The sequence below is a fragment of the Lupinus angustifolius genome, chromosome LG04 (assembly GCF_001865875.1).
Source record: "Lupinus angustifolius cultivar Tanjil chromosome LG04, LupAngTanjil_v1.0, whole genome shotgun sequence".
In the NCBI taxonomy this organism is placed as follows: domain Eukaryota; kingdom Viridiplantae; phylum Streptophyta; class Magnoliopsida; order Fabales; family Fabaceae; genus Lupinus; species Lupinus angustifolius.
Window position 1 is genome coordinate 7777553 of NC_032012.1, and position 23596 is coordinate 7801148.

General features: G+C 31.4%; 4 protein-coding genes across 7 annotated transcripts; 1 reads left to right on the plus strand and 3 right to left on the minus strand.

Annotated features, from left to right (window-relative positions):
- Positions 1793-4687, minus strand: LOC109345442 (rho GDP-dissociation inhibitor 1-like). The gene is made up of 5 exons (XM_019584436.1): positions 4196-4687; positions 4020-4086; positions 3082-3300; positions 2865-2989; positions 1793-2010 (listed from the first exon to the last, which is right to left on the minus strand). The coding sequence occupies exons 1-5, from the start codon at positions 4463-4465 to the stop codon at positions 1939-1941; spliced, it is 753 nt and encodes a 250-aa protein (XP_019439981.1). The 5' UTR covers positions 4466-4687; the 3' UTR covers positions 1793-1938.
- LOC109345443 lies at positions 6393-8953 on the minus strand. Of its 2 annotated transcripts, XM_019584438.1 has the most exons (6): positions 8422-8951; positions 8303-8388; positions 7368-7479; positions 7170-7251; positions 6862-6913; positions 6393-6739 (listed from the first exon to the last, which is right to left on the minus strand). In XM_019584438.1, exons 1-6 carry the CDS (start codon positions 8690-8692, stop codon positions 6590-6592), a joined length of 753 nt encoding a protein of 250 aa, XP_019439983.1. In that variant the 5' UTR covers positions 8693-8951; the 3' UTR covers positions 6393-6589. The 2 variants fall into 2 exon arrangements, with proteins under 2 accessions (XP_019439983.1, XP_019439982.1); XM_019584437.1 differs by having other exon boundaries at positions 8303-8953.
- On the plus strand, positions 16775-18247 carry LOC109345446 (major latex allergen Hev b 5-like). The gene is made up of 3 exons (XM_019584441.1): positions 16775-16913; positions 17349-17847; positions 17889-18247. The coding sequence occupies exons 1-2, from the start codon at positions 16899-16901 to the stop codon at positions 17838-17840; spliced, it is 507 nt and encodes a 168-aa protein (XP_019439986.1). The 5' UTR covers positions 16775-16898; the 3' UTR covers positions 17841-17847; positions 17889-18247.
- Positions 18707-23409, minus strand: LOC109345444 (E3 ubiquitin-protein ligase UPL5-like). Of its 3 annotated transcripts, XR_002107417.1 has the most exons (4): positions 21361-23409; positions 20297-20886; positions 18963-19454; positions 18707-18847 (listed from the first exon to the last, which is right to left on the minus strand). XR_002107417.1 is itself a non-coding variant. In XM_019584439.1 (3 exons), exons 1-3 carry the CDS (start codon positions 23204-23206, stop codon positions 19191-19193), a joined length of 2700 nt encoding a protein of 899 aa, XP_019439984.1. In that variant the 5' UTR covers positions 23207-23409; the 3' UTR covers positions 18863-19190. The 3 variants fall into 3 exon arrangements, 2 of the variants coding, with proteins under 2 accessions (XP_019439984.1, XP_019439985.1); XM_019584439.1 differs by lacking the exon at positions 18707-18847 and having other exon boundaries at positions 18863-19454; XM_019584440.1 differs by lacking the exons at positions 18707-18847; positions 18963-19454 and adding an exon at positions 19464-20101.

Sequence of the window (23596 nt, forward strand, 5' to 3'; positions counted from 1 at the left end):
ATATATATTTAATTGAAAAGCTTCACATGCAATGTGTATATATAGAAAAAGCTTCACACTCTAACTATTTTTAAAAAAAAAACTATAGTTGTTAGATAGCTAATGTTTTAGAGTACCTTAATAATCAACAAAATGTTAATTTAGTGATATAAAACTCTATTGAATCTCTAAGATTGTGGGTTTGATTTCTAAAAGCAAACTTGTTGGGAGTGATGGCCACAAACCGCCACAAACCGCCACAAATCTTGAAGATGTTAATTTCTTCCCCAAAAAGGTGAGTTGATATATTTGATAGTACCAAAAAGTAGGCTAATAACCTACTAGGTTTCTTGTCATTTTATATTCAATTATATAATTCTTACATTTCAATTGTGATCATGAAAAAAAGGAAAAAACACACAAATTTACGTTTCACACACACTTCTGCAACTATCGGAAATACTTGATGATATGTGTAGAAGTCATTTTCATTTTCTTCTCTCTATTTCTTGTTTATTGCCGTCACTAATGATAATCATAATTTAATTGAATACTTTAACATATAAATAATTCGCGACTAAAATCATGTTTATTTTCTAGAGTATATGGGCTTTGATGGTGTTGTGTTACAGATGGGCTTTGATGGTGTTGTGATAGATGGGCTTTGATGGTGCTGTGATAGATGGGCTTTGATGGTGTTGTGTGACAGATGGGCTTTGATGGTGCTGTGTGATAGATGGGCTTTGATGGTGTTGTGTGACAGATGGGCTTTGATGGTGCTGTGTGATAGATGGGCTTTGATGGTGTTGTGTGACAGATGGGCTTTGATGGTGTTGTGTGATAGATGGGCTTTGATGGTGTTGTGTTACAGATGGGCTTTGATGGTGTAGAGTGACAGATGGGCTTTGATGGTGTTGTGTGATAGATGGGCTTTCAATAAACTATTATTATGTTATCAGTCCTCTAATACCTTGGTCTTCTTTGGCAACAAGAGTTTGTTGGTTGGGCTTTACCGTTTATATGCAAGCATATGAGATAAATATATAAAGATGTCAATTCACAAACTATGAACAAGGTGGGTTAATAAAATATATAAAGAAATTAGAGATTAATATTTATTTATTTATTTAGGTTTTTTACATTGTAAATACATATTTTATATGTTAATTATCATTAACTCTTAAATAAAACTAATACAAATAATTGATATATGATATATTGGTGTATAAAAATATCTTACGGTACATAAATATTAAATTTAACAAGATAAAAGAGGATGACTTGGTTTGCTACAAAACTTTTATTATGGGCTTCTTTGTTTTGTTAGATATTCGACTGGAAACTTTTCTAGTATTAGACCTAGATTATGACATGTGATATATAAAAAATTAAACAGTCCAAATGTTATTTAATTTACTTAATGAAATAAATAAAATATATATATAAAATTATCTCTTCATATTATTCCATTACCTAATGGAAGTTTATTTCAATGGACTCAAGACCTAATAACTTAATAAATGATATCAAACTTACTTATATTTTTTTTCACTCAGCCTGTAAATAAAAATCTCACATGTTTTTATAGTTGTATCCCACATGATTAAGAAATATAATAATTATGCTTTACACTCAGCTTACTATTAATTTACCATTTATCTCTCTATAATATAATTATAATCATTATTTTCATATATTATCTTCAAGGATAGAGTTATAAAATTAGTAAGTAATACTGTTGTCATGGTTTTATAAGAGGATGAATAAATAGAAACAATTTTATTTTCCTAAAAAAATCACATAGAAAAGGAAGTGAAGTAGTAATTAAATGAATACCAGTTCCATCCTCCAAATCCTCTCATCATTGTTGAAAAATAAATAAAACAATGGAAAATAAGCAAGTAAACAAACACTGAAGGAGATTTCAGCAGAAAATAAGAACAAATATTAAGGATTAAACTATTGCCAATCCTTCCTGATATCAAAAGTGTAGTTGATCTCTAAGTAGCACTTGTTGTCATCATCAACAAACTGAAACACAACATAGCAGCATGTCAAGCAGTGGTTACATGCATTACATCATAAGTTTCTCGGATCGTTGTCTCACAATGTGTTCCACTCCATGTGTCAGTAAATATGATTGGCTTAAAAAATATATTTAAATTAAAATTTTAATAATTATTCATTTTTCTAATCAGTCACATGCAGCAGCACATGAAGTAGTACATTGTTTTCGGACAACAGAGGTTTATCCTAAGTTTCTACATCAAATAATTAATGACTAGTGACAAAACAAAAAAAACTGACCCAGAAATTTGAACTTTGAAAAAGTTTTTGAAGGGTATGCACATGAATTCTGGCACCAAATTTATTATAACATTTATTACTGGGGGCTGAGATGCAAAAGAAGCATTAATTCTTGTTCACTTGATTTTGAAACTAGTCATAATATCACTGTGGAAGCAGATAAGAGTTTGGGATTTACTAACTTTTTCTTATCCTATACATTGTAGGTAGCTGAATTTAAATTTTGATGCATTGTGCATGTAAAAAACTTTTGCACTTGCATCTAATATTAAATGTGCTGCATTGTCCAACTTATCAGAGTTTGGGTTAACTTAATATTAGATGACAATATAAAAAGATTGTATAACCATAGTGTAACTAAATCAAGTTATATGTTGCTAAATATTAGAACCAGAAGAAGTAGCTTAAATAATGTTACACTATTTGGTACATGGTACGACTATATGTATGTGGTTTTTCGGGTGTGAAACCCGTCACTTTTTACATTAGTTTTATGAAATATTCTTTATAATGAACTTGGTCTGTATGTAGTGCGATAAATTCGGTATACGGTACATACGATAAATACTAGTCATTACCTTACTTCTAGCTGAATATGTTCCTCTAGCAAACATCCCAGATGGTGTTACCTCTTCAGGCATCTCATGTGTGTAAGACTCTGCTTGAGGGCTGAAGGTTCCAATCATTTCTTTACTGCTATCAACTGTGTTAAGGTTCAACATTGAGATAAGTTTTATAGAAAAATTATGTATATGTTTGCCACAATTTCACTGAGAGAAAGTTAATAGGACTCACCCTTGATACCAGTTTTCCACACATTATTAGTGTATTTGAGACCTGAAACAATGTTGTTGCTAACCTGGAAAGTGAACATAAGCCTGTAACGGCTACCTTCTTTCAAAGTAAACCACAGACCCTTCGGATTTCCTCCCTCGGGTATCGGAAGGAAAATATCATCTCTACCAGCAGATTTTATTGCAAGGCTCAGGATCTTCACTTCTGGCTCCAGAGTTTCTAAATTATTCAGATAACAAGAATGAGAAATGAGAGCAAGTTATAAGGCAGAGAAGAAAGGATCATCTCTATGTGATTTACTTGTTCAATTGCTACTTGACATTCACAAAATGAAAATAGTTTAAGTACATGGTTCCCTAGTTAGGCCTACATAATGCGTATCCAATTCCGTTTAGCGCATTCTGTGTATAACTTACCGAATTCGTCATAAAGAAAGTCGTGTAATAACATTATAGAAATTGACGAACTGCATAGAACCCGGGTGCCACATACTATGTAACTATGAAACAGAAACAATATTATGAATATTTTTTTGGTTCAGATTTTATCACATATCAGTCAACCATCAAAACTGCAGAATTAATAGGAAAATCAAGCAACATTGGGGTATTGTTACATTTCAAATTAACAGAAAACTATAGATAACATATTAAAAATATTAACAGTGTCAAACATTACAAATGAAAATTTGAAATAACATACTTGTCCTAAAAAACGACACATTGGCAATACTATCAATTTCTGTGGGGCAAAATGACACTGCTGTATTTCAGATAATGTTTTATGACTCTCATTCAAAATCATTGAATAACACACTACATATATAATGCATTGAAACAACCACATATCACAAAACTACATACACAGAATAAGATAAGATAAAATAAAAAAACAGAAATTGAAAACCAAAAGCACCAATTTGAATAACAAGTAATTACCTCCAACAGCATTAATGTCAACACTTCCAAGAAGCTGCTCCTTCCACCTCCTCAAGCTCTCATCATCCTAAGAAACAAAACCAAAACATTACACACACATTAATGAAACAGAATTGTGAAGGGAAAAAGCATGGATCTTTGTGAATAACAAAGGAAAACTAAAAACAAACATAAACCTTATCTTTTTCAAGCTGTTCCTTTAATGTGCACTGAGGACCCAATTCAATTTTCCTATCCTCATCATCATCTTCATCTTCGGTTGCAGCAATGGAACTCTCACTCTTGTACCTGCTCAGCGTTCCTTTTCCTCCTTCATCACCACTTTCTTCATCAGTAGCAGTTTTTCCAGCATGGTGTGTTTCTGAACCCTCTGTTGCTGCTGCACCTTCTTCATCATCAAAACCCATTCTTTTTGAATTTGAGACCACCCCAATGGCGAAAGACATCAACAGGCCATGAACAAAGAGAAAAAGACAAAGTTTTTGACACAATAAAGCTCAAAGAAAAAGAGCACCAAAAAGAAAAAGACCCACTTGGTAGAATCTTCCCCACAATGAGAATGAAGAAAAAAATGCACCTTGGGTTCAGAAAAATATGTTTTGTTTTGGAAGAAGAGGAAGAAAAGAAGGAGTGAGTCAAAGAATCACAGAAAGGTAAAAACTACATGGAATAGAAAAATAAAATGAATGAGATAACTCTTGCAGCAAGAAAAACAAAGATAGAGAGAGAGAGAGAGAGAGAGAGGTGTTAATCTTTTCTTTGAATGAAGAGTGAAAGAAACGGTCATGTGGTGATCCGAATAGAGAAAATTCCAACCAGAAAATATGGAATAAGAGAGAGAGAGAGAGAGAGAGAGAGATCGTGAAGGACACTCACTTTGTTGCACCAAGACCAAGATTCGAGGAGAACCTTTAACGTGTCCAAAAATGTAAGCGTTTAACTCAGAAATGTTTATTTAGTGTAAAGATTTTGGGTAAGTTGGGTTATGAAATACATATACTTATATTAGATAATAGGAATTAAGCTCATGATCTTACGTGCTATAGATTAATAGTGATATTTTTATGGATCAATTTTATTAATAAGTCATCAAAAAAATTTATATTGAGAAATGATATATTTATATTTAATAAAGACAATGTTTTACTATTAATTTTTTACATTGCTTAGACGTTATTCAAGAATAATTATTTGAAAAATCATTAATATATTAATTCCAATGAAGATTTAAATTTAAAATGAGTTTTATTAGCTTTAAGGTTCAAAATTATTCCTTAATTACTAATAATGCATTAGTCTAATAGTATAAAATCTCATCAGATTTCTAGATAGACTAAAATGTTAAAATTTTGATTATTGAGATATTGATATTTGTTGGAAAAAGGAGTCATACATTACAAAAAATGAGATTAGTTCCTTACCTATAAGATGAAGGGAAACCTTAGTTATATCAAAAATTATTAATCCTTAATATAATTTTAAACTTAAACCAAATCGTATAAAAAATGATTACTTAAAGAATCACCTTATTGAAAAAAATGGTTTTTTTGTTTGGTTCAGTTTAGTTAGGGTTAGTTTGAGAGTTGACTTTTACAGGGGATTAAGAGAAAATAAAGGTTTGAGAGTCATGAAAAATATTTGTGAAATGACTCTTATACATTTCTTTTCCCTTTAAAATTCAACACTCAAACTCACTCTTAAATGCATATTTTGTACACTTGATTTCTTTTAACTACCTTGTCAAAAGAAAACACTTGACCCTAATGATGAGACTTTTATATTGTGCATCGAACAATTTGATTTGTCGGCCCATGGTGTGGTCGAGTACATGCGTATGAAATTGAGCCGAACATGATCTAATGTGTATTTGAAAGGACTTTTGATGCCTAAACACACTCATTTCTCGGATTGGTCCATTTTACCAACTTTACCTAAAGGCTACAACCACATATTGTATACATGTTTCACTTTACATATCTCATGCATGTTTGCTTGCACACCAAATTACAACATCTTATGAGTTATGATAAGAAATAAAGGTTAATCAAATAAATTTTATCTACACACGCAACATTAAAAATGTTAAAGCTCACATGATTCAATTGCCCCAAAGACATGAAGGTTTCAACTTTGAAGCTAACCGAGTGAGTCTAGCATCCAAGTGATAGAGATAATTAGTGAATCACAAGAGTAAGACTCCTTTTAAGTAATAGAGAGGAAAGTAGGTTTTTCATTTAAATTTTAAGAATAAAAATGTATTTTTCCTTTACTTTTTTACGGCACTTCCCTATTACTCACTCGAATCATAAAGTCAGTATAAGTCCAATTTGTGTTACAAGTCATATTTGTTATCAAGGTTCAGTCCAACATTCTATGATATTTGTCTGTACATCAGATACATTGAAATGCACCTATTATCTCTCATTAGAGAAGTAAAAGACTATTGTTCTTATCTTGTTAGTCCTATATCATCATTTTGAGGGGTCTATACTATACCTGCTATTTGCTACTAATATTCATATAAATAAGATATTCACCGTGGCATTATTTTATGACACTCCTTTGTATGACTATGAAACTATTTTCATGAATAATAACAAGGAAGCTAGGGATAACACAGCTAGAACTATGCATAACTTCCATTTTGCCTTAATCCCAGATTCTGAAACCTCATATAAACTTATAATCTCGACCAACTTGGTGAGGCTTGTGATCATTTTCTGCATCAGAAGAGACACAAACAAGAGAAAAAGAAAAGTGAGACATACACAAGCATGTTCTTAATGGCTTTGTGATAGTTAAACAAATATTCCAATAATGGAAAGAAACTGATATTGCTTACAAGTTTAAAGGGTTCCAAGTGGTGCAGTGGTTCCATTAGCATCTCAAAATTCCTGAATTAGACATAGGTGGCGAGCTATAAACTAAGAAATCTTAATGGTAAATAAAGGGATAGTAAATTCACATCCGAAGTGGTTGTAATTTCAACGACAAGAGGAATGGTAGGTGTAATTAAGTTTGTTAGTATAATTTTCGATAAATAAAATGTGTTATCATCCCTTTATATCTTCCTCTAATGTTATCTTAGCTTATTCGATAATATTATTTTTAATTATAACCAAATTATTTTATGGAAAAGTTTAAGCATACCTTATTACTGCCTTTCCCCTATATGTTTGGTATAAGTGGAAGCTCCAACCCTTCCCTAAGGGAACATGTATCTTGTTCCATTCTGTATGGAAGAAATTATAAAGATAGCTTCTTACACAAGTAACTAACTCTAACATGATATAGCATAAGTTTCCATTATTATTCTGATTATGGGTCGCAGAGATCAAGAAAATATACCGAATTTCCAATGGACACCAACATCCATGCCATCTTCTACAGTATGTTTCACCTCAAACCGAATGTTTCTTCTAAGCATTTTTATCAGATTAGAGAACACTTTCAACACTTGCTGCAATGCAAGAGAATGTAGCATATAAGACAATATGGGTTTGATATCTTATGCATATAGAAGTGCAACATAATCTCCCATATTTAGGTATTGTTTCAAAGATAAACTATAAAATACACTCCTTAATATATATATATATAAATAGAGATTACATGTCCTATATTTGGTATCTCATTGTGTCTTAATTCAATAAAAAAGTGTCAACTAATTAAAAAAAAAACATAAAATAATTTGTTTTTTTAGTACCTGGTAGAATATGGTTGAGTTGATACATGTGGCATGAATTTTTTGGAACCTGTTCTTAATATATAGGCTCTATTATTGCATGAAGGCTTAATAGAAAACTGAATCACTTACTGGATCGTACCTCTAACAATGAAGAACATACTGTTAATTAGTATTTTTTTTATAATATAAATGCTTATAAGTTATGTAGTTTTCTGTAAGCTTTATGTATGAGGTGAAGATACTCTATTTTTTGTGTCCATTTTATCTCATCTCACGATCAATCAATCAATTTTTTTTAACCAAGATTTAATTTAATATTTTATAAAATATAAATTATTTAAGAGTTGAAATCAAATCCTTAATAAGGATAAAGAAAGGAAGAGTACTTAGATTTATTAACCAATTATTTTAATATGTATAAATTATTTAAGAATTGAAACCAGGTCCTTAGTAAGAGTATAAATTATTTAAGAGTTGAAATAAAGTCCTTAATAACCATTATTTTAATATGTCTATCCAAACCTTTAGAAAGTATTTCCCTCTATAACTATAGTCAAATGGAAATTAAGACCATCTAAAAGGGAAGAAAATGTACCATTTTTCCTTGGAAGAATGAGAGAAAATTGCACACACCTCTGCATTCATCAGCAGGTATGTTAGAAAACTCATCTGTGTTTTTGTTCATGAAGGTAGAGTACAATTTCTTAAATGCATCCATGGTTTTATTATCTTCACTCCCTGATTCTGAGTTCTTAGCATCAAAGGCAATGAGGGATATGCCTCTCTTTCTCATAGAACATAAGTTTCTATGAAATGATGATTGGTATGAAAATGGAGAAAGAGAATTGCTATGTACATTAACATTTCTATGTAGCTTTCTAGGGAGAGAAATATTGCTAGAATTATAGGTAACATAAAATAATAGAGGAGAAAATGATGTTATTGAATTGCAATTTGTAGGACCAGTTAAAGAAAAAGGAGCCATGGAAGATGGCAATAATTTCAAGATTTCAACATGGAAAAATACAATTCAATTCAGCATAACCAAAAGAGAGAAGAAACTAAATATTATGCCCAAGATGGAAAAACGTGATTTACACTAAAGGCAAGGTTTAAGAACATTTGATGATAAAGAAAAGGAATGATACATGGTTCATCCTCAAAGCTAGGTATCTCAGTGTTCCATGCTATCAGCAATAATCTTTCATGTATGTTGATTATGGGATAAGAATTTTTTCGCGTGAATCATATGATGTATTTTTAAATACATGCACATAATAAATTAATATAGGAAAGATATAAATGTATATATGTATATACTTAATATATACATATAAACTTTGACATTTTCTGTCATTACTTAACATGCATAAAAATTCACAATTGACATGCATGTAAACTCTTTCCTCTAATAAAGATTAATGACACTGCTTAACTTTCACTAAAAAAGTCATTAATATTTATCATGACAATTAAAAGTTAGGCCATCTTATCACATAGGAATGTGAATTGCAGATTTGGGAGAATAAAATAAGTAAATATAAGGGTTAGTGATTTTACTCTATCGTTTAACTACATGTATCCTCAATATAAAGTAATCTTATTTGAGCTGAGACATCCATAATATAGTGAGACTAACTCTTCCTATTCTAAGAAGGGTTGACGACTTTATAGCTACTTAACATATCATCATGTACATTCCTCTCTATTAATCTATTAATGGAGAGGATTCTTATTCGCTTCAGAAGTATTAAGAGAAGTTATCGACTAACTAATCGAGTTAACTCCAACAAAGCAAGAACACTCCGAAAAATCCAACTGAACAACAAATAAAAACGTTGGTTTTCTTTAACAACAACATAAACATACATTTAATTTCAAAGGAATAATTAGGATGTAAAGGATTAGAAATTAATACTAATAAAAAGTAATTGATAAAGAAGTAAAATAATTTAAATAAATAAATAACACTACTTGCCTCCTTTTTTAAAGTTGATAAAATGGATTAAGCGGAATGAATGTTTGAAAACATTCTGTTGTTAGACTAGTTCAACTCATAGTGGACTGGGTTAGCCCATGAGTCCACCATTTGTATCCTCTTTCTTCGGAAAATAATAAATTTAAATAAAAAACAATGATATAATAAATCGAAGTTAATCTTAAAAAATATTTAGAAAAAACAAAGCTGCTTAGTTTTTGGGTAGAATTTAAAATTTATGCAATGTGATGTAAAAGTTCTTTATAAACTCAGTACATTAACCATCATTAATATATTATTTTTATATAGTAGTCAATAATAATTAATGCATGAATAATAGATGATGGGTTGAAAGTTTAAAAAACTTTTATCTTATTAATGCATAGATATTAAACTCTTTTAACTAATAGCAAAAAAAAATACTTCAATCCAAACACTCCAATTTCATGTCTTGCAATTCTACCAACTTAGCTTATTCTTGGAAAAATAAAATGTTTATTGAAATACTAAAATAAAATTGAGCACATATTTTGTGTCCAATTGAAATGAGATGAACATCTTTTATTTCATAAGTTATACTATTATATGTACCATTTATTTTTTATTAGTTGAAAATATATTTAAATTAACAAATTAATAATTTTTGATTAATCACAATTGATGTCACAATAACAAATAACACTACTTATGGGACAATAGATATATAGTCATTGAAATGAGCTACTGAATTAGCTAAATTCAATGGGACAAATATCAAGTGAACAAATGTTGGTCCAATTAGAAAGAAATAGATTCTTATAAAATTATGAGTTTGTAATTTGGATGTGAGGACCTCGTTAATAGATAATCTATAAATGTTCTCACTGAAACTCAACCCATCTAATTTTTTTTTTCATAGATGCAATTTGGGTTTTTGATGTGCCACTTCTACCACCACACATATGTGATAATGTGATGATTGATACTTTATATATATTATTAGTGAGTTGTATCCTCAATAGAGAGATAAGTGGTTATTTTTGTATTTATACATAAGGGTAAAAATATTATATAATTATATTTTAAGGATAAAAATGTTAAATTATATTATATTTTTTCTCTTGTTTTAAGTATATTTGTCTCTCTGTTAATAGAAAGTATCCGAACTCATTATTACGTGTATACACGCTGGTAGTACCATTATGATGCATTGTGCTATCATAATATAGATGTTATCATATCACAAATTGTTAGTCCTTAATTGGAAGAAAGGAGATTAGAATATATGAAAAATGATTCATCAAAGGAATCTTTGCTAGACCAGATCACGAGTATAGGGCCCCACATGTGATGGACAATTGTTGGTCCACGTCTTCAAAGTTGGAATGATTCACTTTGTCTCTGTTTGGCCTCTTGCTCTAGAATCAACTTCTCTCATGGATAGATTAGTGTTTTTTTTGTACTACTAAAAGTATTTTTTTAATTTTATGATTAAAGAATTAATCTCTTTTAGGTTGTGTATGTCTCTTTTAATAAGTGTCAATTTCAAGAATCGAACTTTCGATCTTCGAATCCAGTAAAGTTTTATACCATTAGATCAACGCCTTATTAAATCAATATCATAATATATAGCAAAAGTAAATTTTTAATAATCCAGATTTTTATTTATTTTTAAATTAAATAATTTAAGAAAATTCAAATCACATTCACATGAGAGGAATCCATTTCAAAAAAAAAATTGAACTTTTCTATATCTTAAAGGCTAAAAATAATAAAACCATTTTTTCATGCATAAGAGTACTCACAACAAATAACACTCGAGTTCTTAATTCTTTAAGATTAGATCTATAACCAAATAAGCTGTTTGTGTTTTAGTGATAGGGAACCTGAACCCAATGTCTCTGTTTTTTGTTAATAGCTACAAATATTGAGGGAAATGGTTATCTAATTTTTTATGATAGAGTGAAAGAATATTCATTAAACCAAAAATAAATCAAAACCTATTTTAAATAAAAATGAAATATTAAGAATTATATGTATGATTCTTAAATAGCGCCCTACTAAGTACCCCAAAAAAAACAGCGCCCTACTTTTTAAGATTCTGAAGGGGTGAGTTAAAAACTGCTTCTTATATAAGAATCAGTTTTTAAAATTTATGTGGGGTAGGTTGAGAATATATGCGAAACATGTAATATATATAATGGAAAATATGGTGTTACTATCTTTCTTTTTTTTCTAGCATGTACCACTTAAACCAACGCCCGTTGGTATATAGTGTTACTATTTGAGATGTAATTTTTATTTTCTAATTTTGTTCTTAACACTTTACTTTTTAGGAACAAAAAATTATATAACCATATGTAATCACCACAAATATATTAACTATTTTCTCATCTTTATTTGACAATTGACTAAAGACAAAAAGTATTATATAAAATATACTCAATAAAAATTACAATATAAATTAAAGTACATTCAAAACAAAAAATATTCTATTATAAAGTAAAAATATGGATTGAGAGACGCAAAGTGTCTCTTTCGTGCCTATCGCCAACTAGTTATTATAAAACAAAAAATTATAATATAAAATATCTCCAATAAAAATATAATATAAAGTATACTTAATACAAAAAATATATTATAATTATATAAAATTTGAATAATTAACATAGTAAAAATATGAATTTGGTAGGCATGAAGTATATGTCACCACTAGTATGAGAGAGTGTGAATAGTTTATAAAGTCTCGATAGGATTAATTTAGGAGTTGTGTTTTAGAGGGGAATGGAAGACTTAAGAGTTATCTCAAGAGTGTATTTCATAGCTATTAAGCTTTATCTTTTTTTCCCTCTAAAATTCAACTCTAAAACTAAACCAAAATAAAACATTTAGAGTTATTGGGATAAAATAAAATCCAAGTTAACTTACTGAAATTATATAAATTTGTGAAAAAATGAAAAAATGGTCTGCAGCCGTTCAAAATGTTAGTGTAATTCACCATTGCGTATGATCTCCGAATTTCCTCCATCTCAAAAATTAAGAGATTAACTCACAATAGACCCACTAATATTTAGTGTCCAAGATAAATCTTATTTGTCCTTATCTTCTTATTTCCCATCTCTTATTCCTCAATTAGATAGAAATAACATAGTTTTGGATTTTAATTCACTTGCTCTTATTATTTTTTCTCTATTTCTTAGAATATCATTTTCTCTCATGTTTTGTAAATCCTTTTCATGTTTGCTATCCTTATATCTGATCAAGTCATTAGATCTATGAGTTCACCCACTTATATGTCATTTAACCCATTCATTTTTGCCCAATGTATGACTTCTTCATTTATACTTAGAATACCCAATACTCACAGTCCAATATGATGCAATCAAGGTTCAGGCCAGACATGAAGCAAATAATTGAAAGGTGTGATCCTAGTAAGCATGAACATGCATGGCATTATATTATTAGTTAGGAGTGAAGCTAAGGTTCACGGCACCAAATCAAATCACATATACCAATCTTTCATTCTTGAGGTGTGAGGTCCCATAAAGTGGGGTCTTTCCACCGCCTCCAACTTTTTCACATATCATCATAAGTATCTTAAGAACTTCAAACTTTTTTAATTATATTTTTTACTATAATCCTTCCAAATTATATTTTATGGGTTTACTATTAAAATTTCATTTTTCATCCACAAACGCTTATATTTATTATTTTAATTGAATCAAGTTTGAAACAATGATATAAATAAGAGTGTAATATCAATACAATATTAGTATAAAGACTTATACATAATCATTTGATATTTATTGATTTTTTTAAAGAATTAACAATAATTAAAAATGAATGTTACATGATAAACTGACAATACATAAAATTCTAAATTGTTGATGCACACGATTTCTTGCATCTGACTAATTAATTGTGTGATTTTTTTATATTTGGTTATTGTTTTCACTAAGTTTGTATACATTATTGATAGACATTATATATCATCTAGGATTAGAGTTTTAAAGAAATAAGGCACTTAAATAGAGAAAGCTGGAAATCAAAGAGACGTGCGATAGATAGAACAGATAATTGTGACACGCAATTAGAGAAGAAGACATTTTAGCTTACTTACAAGTTCGAAATAATATAAGAATTTTAAACCTAGCAAAATGTATTTTAGAGAATGGATCAAAAACCATGAAATTAAAGAAACTGGGATTCCCCTTAAAAATACTCGGGTTATATATAGTCTTGTATTTAGTCTAGATGTTTATGTATATGAAAAATATTTTGTTAGAAAAGATTCTTAATATTATTACTAAGGTGTTAGAATATATAACAAGAACTTCACTTATAAAATACAAAATGTTTTACTAAACAATACAACTTTTTAAAGAATATCTTCATACTTTAGATGAGCACGATCATGAAGATTCATAACAAAGTTTTATAATTTCATAGACAAAATGATAGTGGCTTAGCCAAAGGAATGATAAGACGTATAAGGATCCAATGAAATACAAAGGGTAATTTAGCATGTGAAAATGTGAAATGGCCAAATTGGTAAAATCCAAAATAATGCTTAAAAAGAAGGTGAGAGATGCAAGAGGAAAATTTGTGATAAATAATCAGCATTTATATCTTACCAACTTTGTAGTTTGTAATGACCTCTAAAAAAAAGTTAGTCCAAAGTTGGTAATATATAAAGTATAACAATAACACATATTTTGTTACAAAATTAATGTAAGAGGAATATGATTATATGCATAGTATTAAGACTTAAGAACATCTTTACTACTAGAGGGTAGAAATTATGAGATGAATGTTAAGGGTCCAATTTTTAAATTAATTTTAACATAATATTTAAAAATTATGAAATAACTCATTTTCTATATATATTATATTATGATGTAGCAAATCGAACTAGTGGAATTGTGGCCCAGTCATGAGTGTAGGACATGGAAGGATAATAATCTTTTAACTTTAAAATTTGTTTACGAGTTAAATTTTAAAGCAAATTTAAAATCATTATTCTCCAAAAAAAAACTCACTTTATATTCTCCTATTTTGTTTGATGTGGCTCCAATATTTCATTTGGACGGTGATGATGATGTCTGGATCCCACAGCAGCCACCGGCCTAGGTCCTTTGTTTCCTTGATCTAATTTAATTACCAATTAGATAATAAAAAAATGTTTATTTGTCACCATAATTAGACACTTGTTTAGAATATGTATAATATGCGACTATAATAATTATATTATCATAAAATTATCTATATAACATACTTTAAGCATGCAAATAATATTTTTCCGTTAACAAAACTATTCTCAAAAACATTAATTTTGGCAAACACAAGTTCACCTTTTCATTTAGAAAAATATACTGGAAAATAGATTTAAAAATTCTCCTAATCATATAAATGTGATATGTACTATCTTTTACCAACATGAAGTTTATGTATCATTTCAAATAACATGTATTTTTTATGGCTAGGAAGATTTTTAGATTAGTATAACATTTTATTCATATAACTAGTATTAACATTAGAAAACAAGATTCTTGAATCGGTAACCCACCTATTAACCATAAAGTAATTGGTTTATCTAATTTATTGAAGTAACTGTGTGATGACTCATTTTTTCTCATACAATACAACACATAGATTATAATTTCATGAAATTTGATGGTCCTGAATTTATTGATATTAATACATATGATCGATTCGATTCCATTCAGTCCAGAGTGTAAAACACCTTTTGAACGTGTTACAACTTACAACAACCTAAGTAAAAAGAAACCTCTGAACATGAATGCATGATAATCATTCAAACACATTAAACCCCACTCTGTAGGAAAAACATGCTGGTCATACTTACCTAGGTTTTAAGAATGTTTTTAGAGTATATTATCTATGTGAGTGTAAAAATTTATACATAGACATTATATCGTTTTAAAGAATGAATAATGATTAAAAATAAATGATAGACTAATTGTATATAAAACTCTTACAATATATTTTTTTCTCGTGTTTTTATCATCAAATTGTTTATTTGTATATCAATAAATATATATGGTTCTAAATAGTAATGAATTTAATGAGAAGAATAGGTGTTGGGGAGAAATTTATTTTCTTATAAACAAGTCTTTCCAACTCCACTTGGATTAATAAAAATTTAATAATGTGCATGATTGGAGTACCAAACATCTCAAACAAAAAAGTTGTTTGTTTACATATTAAACAATAGCCAAGCTTCGATTTCCTGAATAAGTTGCTGCAATGATCGAAGAATATCACAACTCTTTATTATAAATTAATTTTTTTGTTTATATATTATTTAATTAATTATAAGTGTATTCTTTATTGTTTAAAATTATTAAATAACATGCATATACTATTATTGCTCTAACCCATATTATTGTCACCTCTATTTTCTTATTTTTGTAGAATGAGTAAACCTAACCCTAGTTTCATCCGATAGGACCATACACCAGATTGATGATAGGATCAGTACTAAGTCCAACGAGGCTAGAAAACTATATCGTATTTTTATCTTTTTATTTATAATGAGATGATATTTTTCTCTTTATTATAAACAAAAAAACAAGAATTATATCATTGTTCACCCGATTGGCTCAATAACTTTAAGCATTAGATTCCTACAATAATAGTTATTTTTATTTTTAATTCCGGAATATTCCATTAAGTTTTATTAACCTAGAAAGGACTCAAAAACCAACCTATTGCATCCTTTAATTAAATATATATTGAAAAATAAGTTAAATACAGTAATTTGTTTTTCTGTAAATAAATATGCTAATTTATTATATCTACTATAGAAGGGTCGCACTGTATTGCACATTTATATTGGTAACAACTAACAACCGTCTATATATATATATATATATTTTTTTTTTTGACAATATCTATAAATGAGTTTAATTCAATTCATATTTTTATAAACTTGCATTATACAAAAAAATGAAAATAAAGAAAAGGAAAAATAAAACATTTACAAGTGGACATAATTGTTGTGAGTGACATGGGTTGTAAAAGATTCGTTGAAGTGATGACACACACTATGTTGGACATTTCTACTATTGAAGACTCTATATAAGCCTCTCTACCTTTCATCAACTTCGCACTTCACTCACAAACACTCTTTCTCTTTCCCTTCTTTGCTCATTCATACACTTTTCAACCTTTTTTCTTTAAGCTCTATTCCAATCCCTTCTCTTCTTTCCAAATGGCCACTGTTGAGGTATAACTCAAACATAAAGTTCCTCTTTGTTCCAACTTTTACATGATCAAGTTATATATTGCTTTTGGGATAGTAGTACTCATAGATCTCTTGCAATATTATAAGCACATCACATCTTATACTCCTACTAATAATCAACATATACAAATCACTACTTTCTTTTTATTTTTTGTGTTGTTATACTTCTCTTATGCTTAGATTGCATACATAAATCAATATAAAGAATTGAATATTCATCAGTTTGTATTTTGTAGAATTGGGTTGCTATTAACATTCCATGTACATCTTGTTTTCTATGTTTTGTAATCACAGTAACATCCAAAGTAAAGATCATTGATCAATACCATAAGTCATAACACATTATTTGATTTTTCATTTATCTCTTCCATTAACTTATTTACTATTGTTAAATGAAAATGGATCTTGCACTTGCAGGTTGCACAGCAAGTACCAACAACAGTTCAAGAAAATGAAACAACTGAGGTAGCAAAGACCCAGGAACCAATCCCAGAACAACCATCGACTGAGGTTCCTGCCTCAGAACAACCAGAAGCTGAGGTTGCTGCCCAAGAGCAACCAGCCACCGAAGAACCGAAGGTAGAAACCATTGAAGAACCAAAGGTAGAAGCAACAGCAGCAACAACAGAAGCACCAGCTGCTCCAGAAACTGAAGATCAAGTTGAAAACAAGGATGTAACAATTGAGACAACAGAGGAAGCTAAGCCTGAGGCAGAAAATCCAGCACCAGAGTTAACAGAGGCAACAGAGGAAAAAACTGAAGAAGTGAAAGAAGAGGCAAAAGTTGAGGAGGCTAAAGCAACTAGTGAAACAGAATCAGCACCAGAAACAGCAGTGGAGGAAAACAAACCAACCGAGCCAGCAGTGGAAGCCACTGTTGAAGTTCCTGCTGAGAAGACTGAGGCTTAGACCTATATGAATGGAATATAAGATCACCACATAGTTGTTGGGATCAGCTGATCAGGTCTACCCTTTTGCATGTTGTACTGTCAAGGTTGAAAAGCTTTTCTGCTCTATTTCTATGTTTATTTTATTATTATTACTATTATTATTATTATTATGATAAGCCTTTGAATATGGGGGATATAGCCACATATAAGCACAGAACTTGGCTCCACATCAGAATACATGCCAACTGGTGGTGGATATTAGAAAGAAATTCTATGGGGTTGTGTAATGTATTAAAGTGAGCTATAGAAGCTGCAGTTTGTGGATTGGGTATTGGTTCCTAGAGAGATAAATGAGTTTGTCATGGTGTGTTTTGTTTCTCTAGGTTTGAATAAATGATATTTACTTAATTATCTTGTTTTTACACAAAGAAATTCCATGTTGTTTATCTGCTCTTTCCACATAAACTAGTCCTTCATATATTTCTGCTTGAACATGAATTAGTAGGCTACATGGGGATTTAACAAAAAAAGAAAATAAAATAAGAGAATTTTCTGCTTCCAAGAATCTGATAATCCAAAAATCATTGCAGGAAATTGGAGGATAACTAGTAACAAATAAAGGTGAGGGGGAAATGAATCATGGTTAAAACAACAATGTTTTTTTGTAGAAGATCCCTTCTATCAATATCTCACTATCAATTTCTTTTTCTCTTTTCCCTAAATAAAAAGGTATTCATTCTAGGTGTATAGAAAACATTGCTGTTACTAAAAAAGTAGAAATATATTTTGATGTTTAACACTGCACTACATTTCCTTCTAATAGAAAATAGATCTACCATTATTAAGTGAAAACTTGTACGTAACAAACGAGTAAGACACAACTTCACATACGAAGGACGTTGTCACAAATATTGCTTTTCATCACATCTAATAATTTTCTAAACATCACTGATAAAAAGTTTATCCTTTCACCTGAAAGTTCAAAGCCCCCCTCTCTTGAGGTGGAGGAAGAGAAGGTAGGACACCCTAACACAATAGATAAATAATCAAAATGATAAAATACTAATTCTTAGGAGATTATAAAGAGTTCAAGTTGCTCTGAGTTGTACCAAAAAAGTTGAGCATGATTGTTCAAACGTACTCATGGCAGGATGAACCGACACCTATTTACAAGAATGACCACCAAACATCATCAAATATCCTTTCCTTCAATCCTGTTTTATTGGACACTTGACACCATATAAACATGTGACAGATGATCAAGTGGAGAATCCAATTTGAGAATAGATATAACGATCCTATAATCTGTACAGAACTGAGTACCGATGTTATGTGCAGTCAAAACCATTAGCCAGATTGCATGGTCTATTCACCAGGTACCAAAACTGCAACCAATGTGTTCTTGAGTGATGATTCCAAACCGATCTCGCATGATAGCCTTAGATGAATATGCTGGGAAACACAGCCTATAAAAGCATGTGTGAGACGAAGGAAGGTGATCATCAGGTTCCAGGGACTTATAGATGTATAGACGAGAGGCCAAACCACGGAAACCTTCAACTGGTAAATGTTTCACAGATGTCCAAAAGAAGAGGAGAATATTCCTTTGTTCTGCTGACATTCTCCCAACAATCTGCACAGTTTTTTTAACAGAATATAATAATATTAAAAAATAAAAAATTGAGAAGCATCTCCTAGCAAATGTCTGAATTGCTTGAAAAACATTCAAGAAAGAATTACTTCAAAAGCTGCAATAACCAACCTAATTTTAGAGAAAAAGAGATCTTCAACAGTTTTTTCAGGAAAGAATGGTTCTGACATATTACATCTCAACAAAAGGTGAAACTACTACTTTGGATAAATTCGCTAATATGAAAACGGAATGACTCATAAAGTTAGACATCCATAACACTTTAGCATTCCTTTTTTGTAAACAAAGAATCATAATTATGAATACAAGCTTGGGTAACAAAAACATTCTATTTAGAGGCATAAATGGACTTAAGGGGGAAATATCTATTACAAGTAGCACAACTAAGGTAGAACCGACCAAGGCGAGATGAAAGGAATAAATTAAACAAACACAGAAGAGAATTCTAGCATGATAGTTGTCAAGGTTTAGGGAAGAAGTGGATTTCAATAGAGGTTTGAAGTTGTAACCAGGAAAATATTTCCTTTGTGGAAATGGAATACTTCATAAGTAGCAAAGACAGTGATGCTTTCCAAGAAGCATCAAGGCCACGGAAACCCTTTTGCCAGGTTAGACAAAGGCATTCCTGCCTATAGAAACCAAATCAAATTCGCATATTCTTTGAATGGGGAAAGGGTAAAAAAAGTTAAATTCACTAAGGAAAATGAAATAAAGAAACGGAAATAGAAAGACAAAGAAATAGAGGGATGACAAAATCAGCATCCAACATACCTCCCAAAACTAGTAAAAATATTGTAATTCCATAAAACTAGTATCCAACATACCTCCCAAAACCAAGATATCTGATGGTCACTCTCTTTATAGCCATTATACTCTGTATGAGCCTTCCAATCCTCAACAGAGATGGTTTTTTCACTCCCATGCAGCATCCAATCAAGATCTTTGAGCTCTAAACTTTGAAAGAAGAACTGCCGGAGCTTTGAGTCGGAGAGTATATCAGCAAAACCCTTGGCAAAATAAAATACCTGCTGAAATACGGACATTCCAAAACGGCTCTGTATAAGAAGATTAACATACTTCTCCCTGTTCTTACTATTCACTGCACGGCGTTCCCCTCCACGGCAAAGCTCAACCACTTTCCTGTGTCCTAATTCCTCCACCTCTGTAGCAAAGGTTAGTCCTAATGCATCCGAATCAATGAAATCAGCATCCATCTCCAATATTTGCTTGCAACTACTATAAAAGTAAGGATCTGCATCCTGTATATCTTCTAAAGTAATACGCCTTCCCATCAATTGCACGACAAACACACGATCTAAAACAATACCCACTTGCACTCTATGCTTCAGAGCTAATGCAATAACACGACCAGAGAACTTGAAGTACTCTAGGTGCATAGGATCTACCTTGGATGCTGCAGACAAGTAGACGGAAAATAAAATAAGGTTGATTGTGCAGGACTGATTTTAATAATATCTACTGACATAGGAAACAAAAGGGCGGACCACGAAGCTCCCGCCTAATGGGGTGTGTAGCATGTACAACAAGTGACATAAATACTCAGCATGGACTAAGCAATCATAATCCCTAATGATAACAAATGGAAACTCGAGTTTAGTGACAAATTCACAAAATGCTAATGACTTGACATGTTACAAAATGCACATTTCATGACTAGTTGACTACTGATGGGAGAAAAGCAATGGGTTTTATTATCCTAAGAAATATCACACAGTGAACATTCAATGATTGTTTTCATATCAGTATTTCTTTTGGAAGGACACATGAACAACATAAGATGTTGTCAAACATTTGAGATTTGGAAATACTACCAATGCTTGATAAACACCTGAAGGGAAAATCCATTAAGTTTTCCAGATTATCTTACCAGGATTAGGGAAAAATCTCCTTCTGTCATTTGGGCATGCCAAAAAGAGAACATTTTGCGGATTAAATATTGCATGACAAACCAAATAAAACCACTCCCTCAGTACGCCTGGTCCGGTAGCTTCCTCGTTTTTGAATTCCATAAATAGGCCAGCACGAAGAGATGCAGCCTCTGCTTGTTTTATGTAGTTAAAAGACTCGGCAAATAACTTAGACCTGTCAATAAGCATCTCATGCAGCTCCACAAAGTCTTCTCTTACACCGGGGAAAAGCATCAACACCAGATGCCTCCGAGACTCAAAATCGGTCACAGCTTTGTGATCAAGAATCCAACGATGGTCATCCGTTCTCTTAGCAAATTTAACAATTAGTAGACACACCATGCGTCTTCGCGGCATCAGTACTCTCCAAAACATATCTTCAGTACCATCATAGAGCTTAGTGATTTGATACAGTTCCTTCAAGATGGAAAGATACTGAGACCATGCTGGAGAGACAAAATCCCCTGCCCCGATTTCCTTGTTAGCCAAGCATCCCTCCATGTTGTGAAGGCACTCGCCCATTTTTCTCAACAGCTGAATAAATATGAGATGAAGGTTATCAGCCTCTAGTGATGCACGCAATAGCTCTTCATGGAGATTCTCATCATCAATTATAGAACCCTTCAAAGTATGCAGCTCTTTGATTTTGCTTGAATCCTTCGATGTTTGCAGCTCGTTGATTCCCTTCCTCATAGGGACCAAGAATGCAGAAAAATCCCTCACATCATTGATCAACGGCCCCAAACAGAGGGGGACTACCTTACTCAAATCCAAATCCCTCAACAATTTATCCGCAAGCTCACGAACAAAGGGCGAAATATCTTGAAGCAAGAGATTCCCTTTACCATTCACAGAACAATATGAAACTTTAGCAGTCTCCAACAATGATATGAAAGTATTTCGACTGAACATGTACAAAGGATCATCACTCCCTACTCTCTTGAGAACCTTACAGAATTCCAAGACCAAACGAGCACGCTGACATTGCAATGCTCTATTTATGATAGTTTGACATGAACTCATGAAATGCTTAATAGCCAAATCTGCGAGTTGCTTGTAACTTCGACCGGATGAAATATAGAGCATAACCAAAAGCCCATGAGCATTGGATGATAAGAAAATGTTGAAATACGAAGTAGCATATTCGCTGTCGAATTTCGTATAGTCCTTAATTTTCTTCCAAGTCGGGTTCAAATAAGTAGTCATCAAATCCTTGATGATTTGGAGAGAATAATGAATTATTTCTCCTCTGCAGAGACGCAAAATCATTGAAACCATTTCCTCCATTATTTGCCAACCTCGCGGGTGCAGCGTACTTCTCATACGACCAACCATTTGAACACTCGCGTCGCTTTCAATCGCGCATTCGTACAGAGTCTGCTCCCACCGAAGATGTTTCCCTCTGTATATAAAACACTGCTCCGTAATCGGAATTCCAGTAATCATTTCGATTCGCTCATGCACCGATCTCACACTATCTTGCGGACACGCATGCATCACAACGGTGTTGGAAATCATTCTGACGAAGAACTGTAACCGCGAGTTATACCGAGTCGACTCGGAGTTTGAAGCGGCGCAAACATTTAACGGCGCCGATCGCGCGTTGGAAACCCTATCGATGACTTCGGTGGACATCACTGCGGCGTTGGAGGTGGAATTCACGGCTTTCGGTTCGTCTTTCTTCATCCGGAATTGGAAATCAACGGCGCAGTCGTCGATAATGGGAACACAATCGTCGAATATGTGCTTTGAGGAGTGATTGCATTGATTGAAAAAATCAACGTTGGTTGTTTCGATCACAGACATTCAGGAAAGCCAGCTCCGCCGCGCCGGAGAAAGCATATCAGTGGCGACCTGAGAGAAAAGCGATTATGAAATAAACGGCGCTTAAAGTAGTGAAAAGAAGCAAAAGTTGTTAGGATTTTCCGGCGAGTCAAGTTAAGCTAAAACGGTGGCGTTTGAATTTTCTGCTCTAAGTGTGTTCTGTTAGGATTTTCATCATCATCCATGAATGAGTCATAAATGTAATGTTATGCTTTTATATTAAATTATAAATATTATAATATTATTATAATTTTATCTTAGTATATAAAGATAATAAGTAATTTCAATTTTTATTAAATGTATTTTATTTATTACGAAGGAGTAGGGATAGGGAATAGGAATACTTATCTAGTTATCTGGTGTGGGCAGTGT

Bases quoted from the DNA above. Each gene is read 5' to 3' on its own strand.
- LOC109345442 (XM_019584436.1), bottom strand. From the start codon at position 4,465: ATGTCTTTCGCCATTGGGGTGGTCTCAAATTCAAAAAGAATGGGTTTT. The intron at 4,087-4,195 runs GTTTATGTTTGT...TTTGTTTCTTAG, and splicing joins AACAGCTTGAAAAAGATAAG to GATGATGAGAGCTTGAGGAG. The intron at 2,990-3,081 runs GTGAGTCCTATT...ACCTTAACACAG, and splicing joins GTGGAAAACTGGTATCAAGG to TTGATAGCAGTAAAGAAATG.
- LOC109345443 (XM_019584437.1), bottom strand. From the start codon at position 8,692: ATGGCTCCTTTTTCTTTAACTGGTCCTACAAATTGCAATTCAATAACA. The intron at 7,480-8,302 runs GTACATTTTCTT...CTTGCATTGCAG, and splicing joins CATTCTTCCAAGGAAAAATG to CAAGTGTTGAAAGTGTTCTC. The intron at 7,252-7,367 runs GTATATTTTCTT...TCTTCCATACAG, and splicing joins TGGTGTCCATTGGAAATTCG to AATGGAACAAGATACATGTT.
- LOC109345444 (XM_019584439.1), bottom strand. From the start codon at position 23,206: ATGTCTGTGATCGAAACAACCAACGTTGATTTTTTCAATCAATGCAAT. The intron at 20,887-21,360 runs GTAAGATAATCT...ACTTGTCTGCAG, and splicing joins GAGATTTTTCCCTAATCCTG to CATCCAAGGTAGATCCTATG. The intron at 19,455-20,296 runs GTATGTTGGATA...AAAACTGTGCAG, and splicing joins AGATATCTTGGTTTTGGGAG to ATTGTTGGGAGAATGTCAGC.